Source organism: Acanthaster planci, linkage group LG02, assembly GCF_054643075.1.
Source record: "Acanthaster planci isolate LZ-2023a linkage group LG02, COTS_SCS, whole genome shotgun sequence".
Classification (NCBI taxonomy): domain Eukaryota; kingdom Metazoa; phylum Echinodermata; class Asteroidea; order Valvatida; family Acanthasteridae; genus Acanthaster; species Acanthaster planci.
In genome coordinates this window covers 9341128-9359289 of record NC_141778.1, presented here as the reverse complement: position 1 = coordinate 9359289, position 18162 = coordinate 9341128, and the positions used below count along the sequence as shown (strand labels likewise).

Here is an 18162-nt window from a genome sequence, read left to right as displayed (position 1 = left end):
AAAATGAACGTTGCCCCCTTGGAAATGTTTTGGAGCCAAACGATACGTACTTGTTTGAAGTTTTTGTTGTGCCAATAAAAAATACAAGACTAATCCCTTAGTTGTTTTTGAACAAAACTTTGAAATCCTTGGAGGTTTTCATAGTAAAATTATGAAAAAATGTGAGGTTAACTGCCTTTAAAGTTAGTTGGGCACAAATTATTGATAATGAGAGGCTAAATCCCTATTTTGTGGCAAAAGTATGAAAAAATGCAAGGTTAACCAACCCATTGAGTTATTTTTGAATAAAATATGAAAAAATGTGAGGCTAAGCCATTGGAAGGCATCTTTGGCCAATTCTGTGAAAAATACAAGGTAAACCCCTTGGATATTATTTGGCACCAACATGAAAAATGCAGGGTTAACCCTTCAGAAGGCATTCTTGGCCAAAAAATGTTTTAAAAATGCAAGGCGGCACCTTGGAATTATCTTTGAACAAAATTATTTAAAAAAGCAAGGTTAACCCTTTGTAAATTTTGGGCCAAAATTACTGAAATTGCAAGGTGGATACTACATATATTATGTGACCAAATTTATGAAAAATGCAAACCCCTTGGAAGGTATTTGGGAAATCATGAAAAATTGTTCTGAAAAATGTACAGTTATCCCTCTGAAGTTATTTGGGTCCAACACTGAAAACGTGGACTGCAAAGTTAACTTTTGGAAGTTATTTTGAGCTGGAATTATGTAGAAGTCAAGGTCAACACTTTGAAGTTATTTTTCGACACAAAAAAGCAGTCGATTCAACCCTTAGTTTATTGATATTGCTCTTCAGGTATGACAAGTGATCACTTAAAACACTAATGAGGAATTATCATCAAAGGAGCTTACAAACAAGAATGGGAGAGAGAAGGGAATGGCTGACATTTTAGAGTTGTTTCAACCACAGATGCTGTGAAATTTATAAAACAGGTCTCAAGTTAATCAGTAAAATTAACGCCACTTGTGGCTACTTGCTTTTATTTTACAGATGGAGTTTAAAGGCACAAACCATTCTCAATAATGAAAAAAAATTAATTTTTGTCTCGTTCAATATGATTCTTTTTAACTCTCCCGGTTGAAAATGATTAAAATAAAATTATTATGCATGATAGTTTTGGATATTTTTAGGGGCTTTTGCAGATATGCTATGAATAATGTCATCACTTAATTATTCACGGTTAACATTCATACATTGGGCAAATTTCAAGTGAGCAAATCAAATAATTATTCTCTTATACACAAAGAATATTTACACATTTACAAACAGGATAGAAATCAAAACCTACACACTCATAAAAGTATTCTTAAATTTCAGAACTATGTGAGTGACTAAACAAAAACACTGCTTTTCCAAACTAAAATCCGAAAAGAGACTACGAATGCTAGAACATACTCCAACCAACATGTGTCAGCAATCAAGAAGAATGTTAAATGTCCATACATTTCGTTAACACTCAGAGTATGTAGGTTAGGACAAATATTTGAGAAGTTGATTTGATTTGCACTTTAGGAGGTCGACGAGGTCCTACTCTAAGAAAAATATAAAGTAAATACACTTTCAAGGTAAGTGAACAAAAGCACCTGCGCAATCACTTTTATGGATGTAGAATTGCGAGCTCCGTCTTGCTGAAAGGCAATTAATTTTGAAGTCCCCTATGCTACTGCCATCAGAAAGAGCAGACAATATCTACACTCTCTAGACAAATATTCTTTGACGGACCATGGCTTAGTACTTTGCAAGGTCACATGAGAGCACTAAACCAGTTTTTTAAAATTATTTGTATGAAAAAATAGCCTTTGTGAAGAAGTATTTACAGTTTTGGTATTCACAGCCAGTTTCGACAGAATTTACAAGGGAAAAAAGCAGGACCCGTTCTAAAGTGATTTTTGTAACTTTAAACAGAGATTTGTATGAGAGAGGACTCTTTCCTATTTTAGCCCTAACTGGCGTTCACAAACATTCAGATTTTCTTACTTCCAAACAGAAAATAAATTAATCTTAAATTAAATACTTTAAAATGCAAATGGAAAATATCACTTTCATGGATTCTGCTTTTTTCCTTCTTTAAAAACACATAATAAAAGAGAAAATTTAAGTCACACTGTCACACACCATGCAATTACTCTAGTTTTAAATAAAAAAAAAAACAAACCAGAGAGATCACAGTTCTGCAAATTGCAAATTACGATTTTTTTTGGCTGGTTCTAAATTTAATCCCATTCAGAGGTTGAGATTTCCAAAGATCAAAAGAAAATCCTACATTTCTATATACATATACTATCTTAGAATTGTACAAATATTTGGTTTGGGGGAAAATAAATATCTTAACCACTTCGCACCAGGGCATTTGTAAATGTTGAATCTGCTGGGCCAGAATATTTTTCTGTTTTCAAAATTCTTTAAAAAATCATACCTTCATTTACTGGACACTATTGATGCAGGAGTATTTCAGCCAGGCTTGCCGCCTTGTAAAAAGAGCCCAGATTGTACAGTGTTAGTTAATTTTCTTTTGTTCCCAAAACTGGTACAGTGCGCTGATTAGCGTGCAGCGGTGCTGTGTGACTCATCGCCGCGGTGGTGGAGTGCTTTTGCCCCCGGTGGTAATCCGCTCGCACTGAATGCCACAAACAGTGGTATACGGTTCCAAAACAATGCTGGATTATCTCCGCTATTGAGAGTGAAAAAATATTGGTAATTCCCAGCAGCCTGGTCTTTTGTTACGAGTACAGTCTTTTCTTACAAGACCCAGTTCCTTTGTCCGATTTCAAACACCCCGGCTGTGCATATAAAGAATATGTGCCCGAAACTGGGCTCCCTGGCAGCAAGTGGTTAACATCAATTCTGAAAATAAAAAATGTCAACAGTGGGTCATAAAGTAGATAACGCTGAGAAAAAAAAAATAGTGAACCAACCTAATCTGCCATTACACTCCAATTGAAAAGTCAAATTCAGGCACTAGTGGTTTTTTTTTTTTTTTCAGAAACCTGGTCAATCACCAGTCAGGTCAAAGGTCAAATCACTAATGGGTCATACATGTGTCCCAAAGCACCCCAGCACAAGTAGTGGCAAACGAATGCCTTAGTCAAGATTGGGATGGACAATTTGAGACCTGACACAGTGCATGAAACCCAGTGAAAAGTGTGTCCTTCACTTGGTCACACAGTACAAGGACGCCCTCTTTGGCTCATGCATGGAATCAATACCTTGTGGATTCAGTTTAGGGATCCTTGTTCAGCTTGATGGTTTGACGTCCTTGCTTTCTTACAAGCTTTTTTCCAAACACGATTGTTCAGCCCTAATGCAGAAGTTATGAGTCAATGAGCCGAGTCAAATGGGAGACTAAGCAGTTGTACCATTGTGATTAGGGTAAATATCATCATATGGTACCATATGGTTCCAAGGAAGGAACCTTGAAATAGACCATTGGAAACCTAGATCCCCCCATCAAAAAAGGCAGTTATCCTGACTTCAATTAATCAAGAAACAATCTTGCTTTTCAAGTTAAAAGCTCTGAACAACAAAAATCTATTGCAGTTAAACCTGTAATCTGATTCTTGTGAAACTTCTCAACCCTCAAATTCCCAAATAGATTTTTTTGTCAGTATTTTCTAAATAATTTTTTTTGATACTCAATATATTCTACAAGATGAAATTCTTTTTTTTTTCAAAAGTTTTGTTGACGTTTCCTTTTGACATCCATGGCCTCAATGATTGGTCTTCTCTTCTCCTGGTACCGTTTTCTGAGTTCTTCGATTTCTTGCTCCATTTGGGGATCTAGCGCTTGTAACCTGCTCTGGAGTTCATTGTAGCTAAGCTGTTTCAACTGCAACAGTGAAAGAATTCACCCATCACTTCAGAACACTATAACCTTTTCCATAAGAACGAAAAACTCTGATCTGATGCTAAAAATCCAGTGAACTGTCTAAGTTACTGGCAATCGAGGTAAAGTCGGGGTTTTTTTTACAGTGAAAAAGGTGAAGTTCAGCCTCAAGTGCCAGAAATGCCCAGTTGGAGATTAAATTCGTTGAAACGGGCATAAGTGTGTCTACAAATCTCTCTAATGTGGATAAGGACATCACATGAAAGGCATTTGTTCTTTAGACAGGGCAGGAAAACATTGGCAATCCAAACAAAATAGGAAATGAACGTCCGTGTACACATTTTAACTTTCAACAATATGGAAAATAACCAAGATTTATGGTTGCGTGAGGGTTCATGAATAGAACATGAGTACCAATCCTATGAGCACCTTCACAAAACGTTAAAAGCATGAACAATAGGAGGGTAATGGGAATGTCCAAGAATAAAGGCATTTTGATACACAGCAGGTGTTTTTTTTTGGGGGGGGGTGCATTTTACTTACAAACTCAAAGTCCATGTCACGGAAGGGCCTACTGGCTCCAGGCTTGGTGGGTGTGCTTTGTCTGGCCTGGGGTGGGGTGTGCTGTGCTTGCTGCTGCTGTTGCTGCTGTTGTTGCTGTTGTACTTGTTGCTGTTGGTTGAAGGGAGGTGCCGGTGGTAGCAACTGTGGTGTTATTAATGGCTGTTGTGCTTGCTGTGGTGCTGGTGGTGGCGGTTGCTGTTGTTGATCTGTTGTAGGAGTATTCCCTTGCTTCGCCTCAATTTGCCGGTCAAAGTGGTCCATGAAGAGTGGTCTGTAGTTTTGATTTGCCGAGTCTGTGTCTATTCCTGCAAGATAGGAAGCACTTAATGCTAAGCATACAACTTTTTGGATGCATTTTCAAACATACAGCTTTAATTGAGTTTTTGGAAGGAAAAGGTGATGTATTTGTCTAATGTGTACCACTGGATTTTAAAATGAGTGGTACAACCTGGGATATCCTGGGTGCAGGATCAGAAGGTGTGAGGCAAAACCTAGAATATCTCGGGTGCAGGATCCGAAGGTGTATAACCTTACCTGGGATATAGTGGGTGCAGGATCTGAAGGTGTATGACCTAACCTGGGATATCCTGCGTGCAGGATCTGAAGGTGTATGACCTAACCTGGGATATCCTGCGTGCAGGATCCGAAGGTGTGTGACCTAAACTGGGATATCCTGCGTGCAGGATCTGAAGGTGTGTGACACAACCTGGGATATCCCTGGTGCAGGATCTGAAGGTGTATGACCTAACCTGGGATATCCCGGGTGCAGGATCTGAAGGTGTATGACCTAACCTGGGATATCCCTGGTGCAGGATCTGAAGGTGTATGACCTAACCTGGGATATCCCTGGTGCAGGATCTGAAGGTGCAAGACATTTTCTGTCAGACTTACTCTTCATAGTCGAGTCGCCATTGAGGTCCTTGTCATCATTGATGACCATGGTGCCCATGTCGTTCTCGATCATTGTACCCGTATCATGTGTTACCAGCGTCCCCGTGTCCCCATGCTCAATCATGGTGCCCGAGTCCTCGTGCATGATCATCGTCCCACTGTCATGCTCAATCATGGTGCCCGTGTCATGCTCAATCATGGTGCCCGTGTCGTGCTCGATCATAGTCCCGCTATCATGCATGATCATGGTATCTGAGTCTGTTTGTGAGGTATCTGTTGCCGTGGAGGCCGATGCAGCCCCCGACGATTTCCCTCTTGCTACCATGGTGCCACTGTCGATGACATCATCATCATCCTTGGAGAGAGAAACAGGGTAAGCTTGTAAGACTCTCACGTTGGTACGAAAACATCTTAAGGCTGGGACTGAGAGCACAAAATACGAAGGATGCAATATCGAGCAATGGGTAACTCAAAGTTTAACATTCGTGAACCCACAAAACAGTGTTGAACTCCCTCAAACCTGGAGGTAAAATTTGATTTCCTGCCTGTTAAATTGTGTAATCTTGTCTAAAGAATTCAACACAGGCAAACTCCAACTACTTCTGCAATTTTTGCCAGGAACTTTTCTAGCCCTTCCAAAATGTTCCACTTGGCAAAAGAACCCAATGGATCATTCTTGACATTTCAAGGATCATCGAGCCCCACATTAAGTGACAGTGACTGGCCTCTGTCTGCCTCCATCCTTCAAAATCCTTCAAACATCTGGGCAAATGTTGGAGAAAACGGGAGTATGTGGGCTTAGAGAGCTTATCATAATTCTGAAGTGACTTTCAAAATGTAGCTTTGAGGGAAGTTTGGAGCCTGAGAAGAAGGGAAATATGGCAGGAAGGGATAGCACAACTGAAGTGGGGTGCAAGGCTGTGAGTCATACCCATGGCCAGAGTCAAAATTCATGTTTTCTTCTCAAGTTGAAATGGCTGATCTCAGATTCTTTTTAACAGTCTCAGTCGAACTCCCTGATTATATACATGTATATTGAAATGTGAATCTCTTTTTTTTCCCAACAGAGCTGATCACCTGTCAAGTTTTTGAACTAATTTTGGTGAAAGTATTTTGAACTTCAGGAGGTTCAGGAGGAGATGATTGACTTTTTTTTCCTGAAAATGTGGATGGCTATTAAACGTTAACATCTAAACTACTTCAATGCTTAGGGGCTAAAAGCGTGAATGGTGTGCATGATAAATCATATTCAAGATTCAAGTCACAGAAATCAAATGCTGATAATGTGGAAGCAACAAATGAAAAAAGCAGTTTTTGTGAGGTGGAAAAAGAGCAGCAGGCTCAGAGACATGTTTTTCAAGGCCTTATAATGCTCAAATATAATACTGTTTGAACGTCCAATGAATTCTGACTAACTCTTACAGCTGATTCTCTTTTTGACTTGAACGCTTCTTTGCCTGAGAAGTGCTCACTGAGCACAGGTACAGGTACATATGGGAAGAGATAGATACACAGAATCTTTGGAAGGTTTTTTTTGAGGGGCAGGGCTTTTTGTTTTGATAAAGACAAGGGGCAAAATTTTAAGACACAAATGCTGCAACTTAATAGCTTTAAAGAACAAAATAATAACTAAAATAAGACAGGGAAACCAACACTAAAAGAAAGCATGCTATAAATGCACCTGAGGGTTCCAAAATAAAACAAATTATACAAACATTTGTATTAAACCTACATGAAAATGAGAAAAAAAAATCAAAGATTGCTGGATTGCTGCAAGCTAAACATGTTTAAAATGCGGGCTGCTTTCTTTAAAATTTGATCATGCAGTGAATGGCATGCAGTGGCATCCATGTTGCTTACCACACCACCATCAGCCTCATCTTCTTCCTGTTGGCAACAGGGTCAAGGGTCAAAAAGCAAACAACCAATGAGAAATCAAGTCATGTGGCTTTCCCAAACAAAAACAAATTATGCTGGGTGTGAAGGCCAGTGTTGTAACATAGGAAAAGAACAGTTTGACAGTCTGGGCTCGGTTCTGAGTTCAACGTTTTAATTTGGACTTCACCCAAACAGAAAAATGAATGGTTAATTTCTGGCTTCAAACATAAAATGAAACGGTGAAATCGCATGTGCTTTTTTTCCTCTCCAAACTAACGGGGCTCCATAAAGTAAGGGTCACTGTACAAATCGCCAATGATGCAGTGAAGCCTATCACAAACTACCCAGTCTTCAGCCAAGTCACAAGCTATTTGAATGAAGCCTGAAACAAGTATTCCTTTGGCGTTCATTTTATTATAATGTGACTGGACTTGATAATGAACTTGTGAAATGACCTCATTGCGACACTGGCATGTGTGTCTGTCCATCGGTTTAGTATCTTGCCTGACAAATCAAGTAGATAAACTACTGCAGTAACATACAAGCAGTAGTGTGCTTAAGTTCCATATTTACAAGTCTGACTAATTTTCTTTGTGTTAAATGAATGTGTATGTATAACCACATATTAATGGTAACTGCAGTTTTCACTATTGACTTGAAACACAAACATGCAGAGAACAAACCACATACATGTATCAATGACAAAACAAAGTTCATTGTGAAAGAAAAACTTCATCCTCTGTTCATTTTGACAGGGCATGTTTTCATAGCCATGACAGACAAGATAAATAGAATAAAGGACCACATACATGTACGTGTACTTATTTGAATATTCATGAGCATGCATTTCAGGTTGTTAAATAATTTATACCCAGGCTTCCGTCATGCATTTCTGTCCCTGAAGTTGGGATTTCATTTCATGCCAAATGTACTTCAAAAATAATTAATTGATCACATGGTGCTTCACATATAACTTCATAAATAATTCAGCACTGATGGCTCATAAATAATTCACCAGTCACATGGTGCAAGAATACATACATCTGCTTCATGAATTATTCAGAAACTGCACAGTGCACAAACACTCAGGACATAATATTATTCAGCAGTCACATGGTACACCAATATGCAAATGCCATGCTGCTAAACACCTTACCACTATTGTGTACATATCATGACTGTCACCTTTCACACAAGCCTTACCACCAGACCAGGACAAAAAAGACAATGAAAAGACACAGATTGTCATTATTTGGGGGGAAAAATCTACCAACAAGAAATCTCTGACATCCAACATACAAATGTTAGAAGAATGACAAATGGAAGTGAGTTAATATGAAGGAACATTTCCAGTAATCAAATGCAAGAAAGATGCAAGAGGTATTTTGTACTACTAAATGAAAAAGAAAGTGTAGCAAACAACTTTAACCATAGTCTCTCACTACTGCATCAGAGAACTCTCTTGTCGTTTTGAGCAAAGCCCGCTAAGCAAAGTACACCCAGATCACGAAAGTGTCCCAATCAACTGAGCATGCTGGGTTGGTGCCAAAATATTATCCCAAAAACTTCAAAGAGCTTTCCTCGACTGCCACCAGAAATAAGGGAAAAAATAAACAACTTGAAAAGTCTCCAATTTTTGAGACTGATTAATCTCACCGATCCAGCCTCGTCTTCATCCTCGTCATCCTGTGCCTGTAACCTCAGCTTCTCCTTCTCCCGATTCTCGTTGGCCTCATTAATCATCTCACGGAGAATGCTGACTGGCTTGGCTTTCTTGATAAAAGGATGCTTTGGAAAGAGAACAACTTTAGAAGTAACGAGCAGGGCCACAGCAAAGAGATAAACAAAGTGTAATCAACATCATATCCCAACTTCCTCATCAATCCCATTTGTGGACCAGTTTTGGTGAGCTGAATGCTTTCAGCATCTTGGAATCTAGAAATCTCAGCATAGATTCATTTCAAAATTCTGGACAAGGTAATGTGTGCAGATGATCCATGGCTATGGTGCATTCATCATGGTTGTTCAAATCTCTTCCCTTCTTTAACCTTTCTCCTAGTGATCCTCTGTCCTTTTGGGGGGGGGTTGGAGCCCCAATTTCCTACCTGTAGAAGGTCTGTGGCTGTGGCACGTTCCTCTGGGTTCTTGACCAGACACTTGGAGGTGAAGTCGATCAGCTCAGGCGACCAGCCCTCTGGGTTGCGGAATGTGGGTGGTGGCTTCGTGGGTATCATGAATATGGCCTACCAAAAACAAACAGCACGTTGAGGCATTCTTACTGAATGACATACCTGTAGAGTGCACACGACCAATTTTCCATGGAATGTGCATGAAAAAACTGAAGTGAGAAGCTTTAATCCACTAGATGACCCATACATGTATATTTGGTCATGTGACTGCCAGCCTTACCCTCATTGGGTGGATGTCAGCATATGGCGGCTTCCCTTCACACATCTCCAACGCTGTGATGCCCAGCGACCAGATGTCTGCCTTGCAGTCATACCCAATCTCTTGGATGACCTCGGGTGCCATCCAAAATGGGGTACCGATGACTGTATTCCGCTTGGCCATTGTGTCCTACAGAAAGAAAAGTGAACAAATATTTTAGAGGAATTTACGTCAGTATACTGCACTTTAAACACCTTTTACCCCAGTTACAAAACTAACCAGATAGCTTTTATTAGTGAGGAACTTCACTCATTTTCATTTGCAACCAATATCCCGATCCATTCCTGGAAAGGGGGTTCCCATGCCAAGTTTTAACACCAACAACATCGACAATTATCCCCTTAGAAAGCACTAAGCAAACAGTGCTTTAAAAATCCAACACATACATGTACTTGTCTATGTGAATGCAGGTCACTATACCAAACCTGATTAAGTCCAACACAATGAGCCCATTGGAGTTTGAGTGATATGGTATGGATGGGTCTATGCAGTATAGGATGACTTGCACTGAACAGTACCAAACCTGACAAAATCAAGCATAGTCCAGCACTTCGTACAGGAAGCCAGACCCTGCACACAATGGCCCCTGTGTGTTCCAACTCACACAAAGTCCAATACCATCACCCTGGACCTTTGATACCAAGTCCAACAAAATTCAACGAGTTCATCAGGTATGGTACCAAACCTGCCAAAACATCACCAAACCTGATGTTGGAGAATGGCAGGTTTGGGGTAGTTAGGGTTAAAGGTACACCAGTGAAGGAGATACAACAAGCATTTACACTATCCTGATATCAACCAATTTACTCAGGGAAAATGTCAGTTTCTTACAGTTAATTGACCAGCAACACCAAAGTCTGCCAGCTTGGCAAAGCCCTCGTTGTTGAGAAGTATGTTGCCAGCTTTGATGTCTCTGTGGATCTTCCGCATGAAGTGAAGATACTCAAGACCCTTAAGAGTTGATTGGAGGATTGTAGCTACCTCATCTTCTGTCAGCTGATGGAAAGAGGCAAACATTGTCTCTTAGGGTCTGTTTGTGTCACATGGACCTGGATTTCAATGTGTTTGCTCTGCCCATTAGGCAGGTCCTGGTGTTAGTGAACGAATGACAGATGACTGATCACGATCCGGATCCGTGTGAAACAAACAGGCCCAAAGTGTCAGGAGAAGAGAGAGGTTTCACTAGGCATGGTTGGATGAGGGCTGGTCTAGCTAAAACCTGTCCTATGAGGACTGTTTGGTGGGGGTTGATTGATTGTCAGCAACATTTCTTTTCTGCATGCCGACTCCAAAATCACCCTGTAAGATTTCTTAAGGTTGGCCAAAAAATCTCAGCTAAATTCCTGAATTCACGCTCAATTTTTTTTCCAGCACAGCTGACACGATGTAAAGATGCATCTGGATTTTGTTAGCCTGTCTTCCACTGGTAATATGCAACTGCTGTGGAGTTTATGAAAGCAGCCATCAGGAGGGTGATTCTCTTACCGTTTTACTTCTCCTCCGCATAATGTCTGATACTGAGCCAGCTCCACAATACTCCATTACAATCTGAAGTAAAGCAATGAAATAAAATGTACTGATGCACAGTAAGGACAGAAACAGATGAAAAACATGACAGAAGCTGATGGACAAGTTACTTTTATACTTATACAAAATAATGACACTTACATGTAAATTCTCAACCTTAAATTCCAAATGTTGAGTTTTCAAAAGTCAGGAATACATGTATTTGACAAAAGAACCTCCATAAAAGAATCTCCCAAAACACAGATCCTAAAGCATTGTCTGGATTTTCCAAACTCTTGTTCAACTCCAACATTTCATTTTGAAGCCTGTACAGCAACAGATGAAGATGACACAGATTCAGTTCTACTATTCAAATAGATAGATTCAAAAATTCTGTCCCAAAACAAGAAAGTGTCCAAAGGGTTTTGGCATTATTTGGGGGTACATTTTGGCAGATAAAACCAATAACTATTTTGGAGTTCCACCACTGGTAAACATTACTGGCAATTAGTACTTTTACAGAGCAGCTGTGGCCTTTAGTTCTCAACCCTTACCCACAGGTCCGTGTTCTTGAAGTAGCTTCCGTAGTACTTGACTACGTAGGGGCTGTCACACTGCTGCATGATAGAGATCTCCTTGATGATCTCCTGCAGGTCCGTGTCTACAGGCACCTGCTTGATGGCAAGCACCTGACCGGACTCCTTGTGCATGGCCTTGAAGACGCTGCCATAGGACCTGGCCAAAGGTGACGGTATACCAGACCAACAACATAATAACACATAAGACTTTTCTTTTGAAAACAAAACACTGTGTTCAATACAAAACACTGACTGCCATTTTGTACAGGTGGCCAAAGCTTGTAGAAATTTCTCCCTTGGTTAGCAACAACTTGTTACATCAAACTGCACCAAATTTTTTCATTGATGTAACAGGGCAGGTATTTTTGTCAGTACTCAGTAGAATTATTAAGTATTTAATTCTTTGCGTGAGACTTTTAACACTTGGTGGATTATTCCTTTGGTTTTGTAGTCATGGCCAGAAACTGCAACTGTAACGTAGCAAAAGGAAGGTCTTTCCGTCCTGAGCAGAAGCACTCCCTCATCAGTCGCAAAGAGCCATGTTGGTCAGGAGTGTTCATTTTGTTGGTGGCAATGTGACTGCAATGTTTTCATCTCACAGTCATTTGTGAACCAGCGATGCGTAGTTACTACCAAATGAGCCTCTGTTGCTAGGAAAATTGCACCCTCTCTTGGTCCAGGTCAGGGTCCATATGAACACCGTCTTTTTTGTTTTCTAAGTAAATGATAAACTATTGGCATAATGAGCCAAGGGTATGAAGTACATGTACATGTAGGCACTTCAAGTTCAAGTCAAGCAACTGACCTCAATATACAAATACTGAAAGTTCCTAAGCAATGTTGCAGTTGAGCTCACCACAAGTCCTCTCACAAGTTCATTTCACAAGACTATTTCACAAAATAACAGGGTGAACATGGCATAGGGTTGCTTTGGTCACAGTTCACTTGAACAGTGTGTGGCTTGGCTTAAGACTGGATTGACTTGTGATGGACTTGCTGCATTTGCTGAGATGACATAAGGAAGTACACCTGCAGCCATTGTGAGGGGAGCCTGGTACGGATGCAAGAATAAACTTACCCTTCTCCCAGCTTCTCCAAAATGTCAAAGACCTCCTCGGGCTGCCTGGTCAGGCTTTCCTCACTCAACCTCTTCAACTGACTGTGATTACAAAAAAAAACAAAAACAAGAGAACGTTAAAGCCCGTACATGTAGTTGATTTCTCTCAGTGCATAGAGCACGTGTACCGGTACATGTATGTGCCTGTACATGGTTACAGGTACCATGGTACAGTACCGTACATGAAAAGTTGCACGAACGATTTTATGAGGACAGAAATACTTGTAAGTCCCCAAAACGTATCAACAAAATAAGTCACACTGTCTATTTTCATACAATTCATCATTAAATTTGGTTCCCACATCTGAGTTCCAAGTTACCAAAGCTAATCTACTTCAATATTGCAAGCTTCAAACAAATCTTGCACATTGAAATTGGACAGAAAGTGCCAACTACCACTTCCGTTTGTCTGATGTGCACGTATTTGTACACACTTTAAAATGAAGCGCTTCGAGTGTTCCTTGAACAAAATGTACATTGTACGTGAAAAAAATAATGAAAAAACAAAGGAAGGGTACTCAAGACTCATTTTGTGGGATCAACATCAAGTCAGCTAAGTTGAATTGACATCACCAGCTCATATCCACACATCCACCCACTGAGTGATTGTGCATGGTTTAATGTCACACTGTTAGACTTAAGGCACCAATCATCTTTCCACAGGAACCTGATCAATGGACGGGTTGATGCAGCAAATCATCCCCACGATCTCCCTCTACCCCATGTGGCAAACATTACAGCAACACCAAAAGCTCATCAAAACACCATCCCATCGACCTCGGCTGCCGCTACAGCAAAGATCCAAACCTCAGCCAGAGGTCATGTACTTAGAAAAAAAAAAAACACTTCACAATTTCTATTTTCAGTTTCGAGACTTGGGAGGCTGTTTTCGTTTCAACATACACCTGTAGAGTACATGTATACGTGTACTACTATCTGCCTTGTTTTTCATTTTATGGTTTCACTGTGCAGTGATGGCCAAGCCCTGTGAAGCCAATTCTTACACTGCAGTTTCCGATGACCATTTCTTAAAGTGTATTACAAGTGACAGTTGATACAAGTAAGAATCCTTTTCATACATGTAATATACATGTAGCTTGCAAAAGGCCCAAATTTACAAAGCTTGCACATGTACATTTGTTTGTTACATTTGTTTTACAGCCCTGTATGTAAAACAAAACATGTATTGTAAATTAGCCACGTTAATCTACATACAGCTTATGAATGAAGACTTGGATATTGATGCATGCACAATTCCATCTGGCTTGGTGAGAAATTATTTTGGAACTGGTTAGGCATGTTAGGGTGTACTGAATGCCATGGCTAGTTGGAATTCCTCTGTAAATCCAAATTAGTATCCCAGTCCTGCCCCTCCGTGAATGAAGCAAACCCCAGCCTGTATGGAATAGCCCAAATTTTCCTCCCAAAATATGATCGATGAGACAGTTGATGTGACCCTGAACTCAAAGGCACATGACAATTACAGCCTGCCAAGAAAAACTCCCCAAAGTGACACAATTCAATGATTTCCATGTGATATTTAAGACAAAATTGAATTTGGAATGGACTTTTCCACTCTGCAAGAGAATTAAGCTGTTAAAGGAATTCTCTAACCCTCACCGCCTACTAGTACTAGCCTCTTTTGGCTAAGATACATGTACATGTACGGTAGACCTTCAATCCTTCCAAAATCCTCCAAATGTCCCATGGAAAAATTTTGATACAGCCTCAATCTCCCCAAATCCTCTGATATTTCTTGAATATGTTCCATGGAAAGGGTGACCACAGCTTGATCCTTCAAACTCCTCAAATAATTGCTCTCATTATGTTGAAGCAGTGTGAATGGTATCCTGGAGCAGAAAGGATGATTTCAAGTATAATCTAGGCATGAATTTATGCATGGCAGAACATCAAAAAAATACAAGGTCTAACTCAAGACCTTGAGAAAATGCATCCCCTTCAGCAATGTAATTTTGCCATACAGGCCTCAATTCACCAAAATCCTCTAAACAGCCGGAGGATTTTGGGGATGGAGGGAGGGTTAGGGTTTACATTAAATTTAACCAATTCTCCAGACAAAATGAGAATTGTGAGTAGTATATGTATCTCTTGAAATTTTATATTTAGTCTCCAAATTTTTCACGACAAATAAGTTTGCTCATGTGTCTGTTGACATGTGCATGTACAATATGCCATGCATGATACATGTAAGTATGGCTAAAGAGAAAATACATTTTGTTGGCTTCTTACACAAACCGCTTTTTGTTTTCTTGGAAGTGGAAGATATTTTGATACTCAAACAGAGTCCTTTCTGATATTTATATGTACAGTAAAAGAATAATCACGTATTCAATACAATGATTGGTCAATAAATAAATGATTTTGTCTATACTTTCAGGTCTGTGTATGTATACGTCCAACATATACATGTACATGTATGGTACATTAAGGCATTCAACTCATAACACAACAGTGCTGGTTTGAATCTGGGAGCCGTTACAGTTTCTGTTCCTACATATATATGTACCCAAAAAACCCACAATATTATCCTTACGTCCTTTTAAAAATTGAATCCTACAATACATTGCAAGGTACATGTATGTCATTTTCTTTTCTTGATTCGTGGCTCTGCAGAGTTTGAAGGTAAATCAAGTATGACATTGCATCAGGTCTGAAAAATATCTCTTGATGTGAATTCACAATGACAATGTACATGTACCGGTGAGTGTTGAACCAGATGAAGAGTTTTTGTAGGTAAAAATGTAAGTCAGCCAAACACAAACTGTACCATTTCAACTGCCATGCTACTACAGATACAAAACAACTTATGGACAAGTTCACAGTCCTATCATGCCTACAAGTACATGTACAACTGTATATTGGTGTTCCTTACCTTAAGCACCCTGTTCCTATTATAAAGAGGCACAGTCTAATTTTACCAAACAAGTCACCTAGATAAGTTGGTAGTGATATCCTATTTTTTTAATATCAGAAAGATTGTGTTGGTGAGAAAAGGGCAGGGCTTTGATATTTGAGGGAAGTTGTGGGATAAAACAGCAAAGTGTGTGACACGACGACACGTGTGAGCAAAGACAAATTGGCGAATGTAATCTGGTTCTTTAACTTAGATTTGTGACGAATCTTGATGAATCCTAGTATATTCACAATGGCCGGGTCTGGTAACCAGACTAGTGGTGAAGCACCTCCATCATCAGCTAATTTGAAACAAAATGGCGTGACCCGACTGAGCGGTTGTTTTTCACCAAAAGCGAGTAAGGAAATTGTGATTTTTTTCACTTAAATATTGTCAAAATCTACCTAAACTAGAGCTGTTAGGGAAAGAATTCCATTCATGGGCCCCATTTCTTTTCCGTGCAAATACCTTTTAGCCATCTGAAAGCAATAACATGACCTAAAAAGTCAAATTTAGCAGGGAAAATATTGACTTATTCATGTAGAAAACCTCAGAATAATTAACCCTAACCACCAAGCATATTGTTTGGCTTACAGTACCCAACACTACAAAATACTAAGTATTAGCCTGAGCCTGAAGGACCTAGCGCTACAAATTACTACTTCTGGCTAGGTTACTTCCATTGTTACTCGTACAGAGAACAATAAAGCCATGCATTCATAGTGCCACAGCACTGTATGGTACATGTACATTGTCTTATCTATTGTATTTAATGGCTTCAGAAAACAATAAGGTCATGTCCTCTTACAAGCGACAGCGCTGATTACTACATTTTACTACAACTAGTAATTTGTAGTATTATGTAGGGTTAGGGATAAGACCAGTGTCATACGGTTTGTGCACAGGGTGTCAACCGGCGTCTGCATATAAAAATCTTTCTGCTGTGTTAGGATTTAGAAGCAAATGCTCAAGGTCAAAATGTCAGTTATTTGTTAAAAGTCATGAAAGTGGACTTTAGTAGGCCTCGGCCTATGTGTTTATTTGACAACACCTGTACAGATTACAAATGACCATACACAAACAACTAATTTAACTCAAACAAAATAAAAAGAATAAATCCAGGGCATTGTCGAGGATAGTACAAAAAAGCTAGAAATAGCTTATTTCCATTGAAGTCCTAGGAACACGGTACTAAAGCAAGGAACCCCCCATAGCCACCTGTCATCCTGCCACACGATATCCACCAAGTGCACTTCTTAACTTCTATTTCTGTGTAACAGGTGTTAATATAAGTCAAGTGCAATCATCTAGATGAAAATTACGGTGTTTATGCCTTTTTACCAACGTGGTTGACATGGTTAAAAGCAGTGACAAACACTGTATACATGTACATATGTACATGATGTAGGCTAGGCGTACGCAGAGCTTGTCTGAGACTGAGTGAGAGTTTGTGAAAAAAAATCACAAGCTTACTCACAAGCTAAAATGCAAATGCATGACAACTGCTTGGCCTTGGCAAATGTTATCTTCAACTTTAAACACATTCAAACTTTGTCTTTGAGTCTTTGTTCTAAAATCACGATATTTCTTGATTCCTCGTGTAAACATCACAAAAATGTCATTGGTTTGGCTATGGCTTTTTGTAGGCACTAGGTGATTTTGAACAATACATATAAAGCACCGAGGGAAAAGAAAGCCCTTCGACCTTTTGATTGTGCAAAATCACCCATGCGATAGTTTAACGCTACGGCCACAAACATCACTATTACACTAAACATGACAAAACCATTCATAATTTAACTGCTGCTGAACTTAATCAGGTTATTTGAACGTCATGCGCCAGATGACCAGAAATCTTACCTTGTGGACGTCATTTCAACAAAACAGAAAATCTAATGAGTCACATCAAGTCAAACCATGGTAGATGGAGGTGTACTGAGCAAGTTTACCGGCCAATTAATCGGTCCGTAAAAGCGGAAATCACTGGTTTAATTTCTCAGTCTCATATTGTTCCACGGAGTGTGAGTTGGAACTTCACAGCGGTCTTGATGACATCATATGCGAGGATCGGGTCAAAGTTTATTGAAACCCGCCCTCAATCGTAAAGCCGCTGCGCTTGTGAGTTACTTGGCTACAGCTACAAATTACACATTCACTAATGGAGCCACCGGTTTGCGGCTTCTCCTTTTTTTCCTTAGACGTACATGTTACTGCTGGCCTTGCCTTGGCCAATATACTCAACATAATGGCTTATGCTATAGTCTTTGCTCCGTCGATTAAAGGTTCAACCTTTTTTACAGTTAGATGCGCAAAATCCATATGCACATTCTATAAATAAGTCGGACGAGTTAACATTTAATCCGCAAAGTGATCTGTTGAGTATACATGTACGTTATCTAACATATGATTATTTTGTACTTTATA

General features: G+C 39.6%; 1 protein-coding gene across 3 annotated transcripts; it reads right to left on the bottom strand.

Annotated features, from left to right (window-relative positions):
• Positions 1-777: 777 nt before the first annotated feature.
• Positions 778-17802, bottom strand: LOC110987983 (serine/threonine-protein kinase 3-like). Of its 3 annotated transcripts, XM_087133476.1 has the most exons (13): positions 17599-17802; positions 12786-12866; positions 11684-11864; positions 11109-11171; positions 10455-10619; positions 9585-9752; positions 9281-9418; positions 8832-8963; positions 8332-8373; positions 7158-7184; positions 5298-5652; positions 4386-4711; positions 778-3845 (listed from the first exon to the last, which is right to left on the bottom strand). In XM_087133476.1, the coding sequence occupies exons 1-13, from the start codon at positions 17610-17612 to the stop codon at positions 3687-3689; spliced, it is 1851 nt and encodes a 616-aa protein (XP_086989602.1). In that variant the 5' UTR covers positions 17613-17802; the 3' UTR covers positions 778-3686. The 3 variants fall into 3 exon arrangements, with proteins under 3 accessions (XP_086989602.1, XP_022106884.2, XP_022106885.2); XM_022251192.2 differs by lacking the exon at positions 8332-8373; XM_022251193.2 differs by lacking the exons at positions 7158-7184; positions 8332-8373.
• Positions 17803-18162: the final 360 nt, after the last annotated feature.

Bases quoted from the DNA above. Each gene is read 5' to 3' on its own strand.
- LOC110987983 (XM_087133476.1), bottom strand. The intron at 7,185-8,331 runs GTAAGGTGTTTA...TGTTGCCAACAG, and splicing joins ATGATATGTACACAATAGTG to GAAGAAGATGAGGCTGATGG. The intron at 3,846-4,385 runs GTAAGTAAAATG...TCACTGTTGCAG, and splicing joins GTGACATGGACTTTGAGTTT to TTGAAACAGCTTAGCTACAA.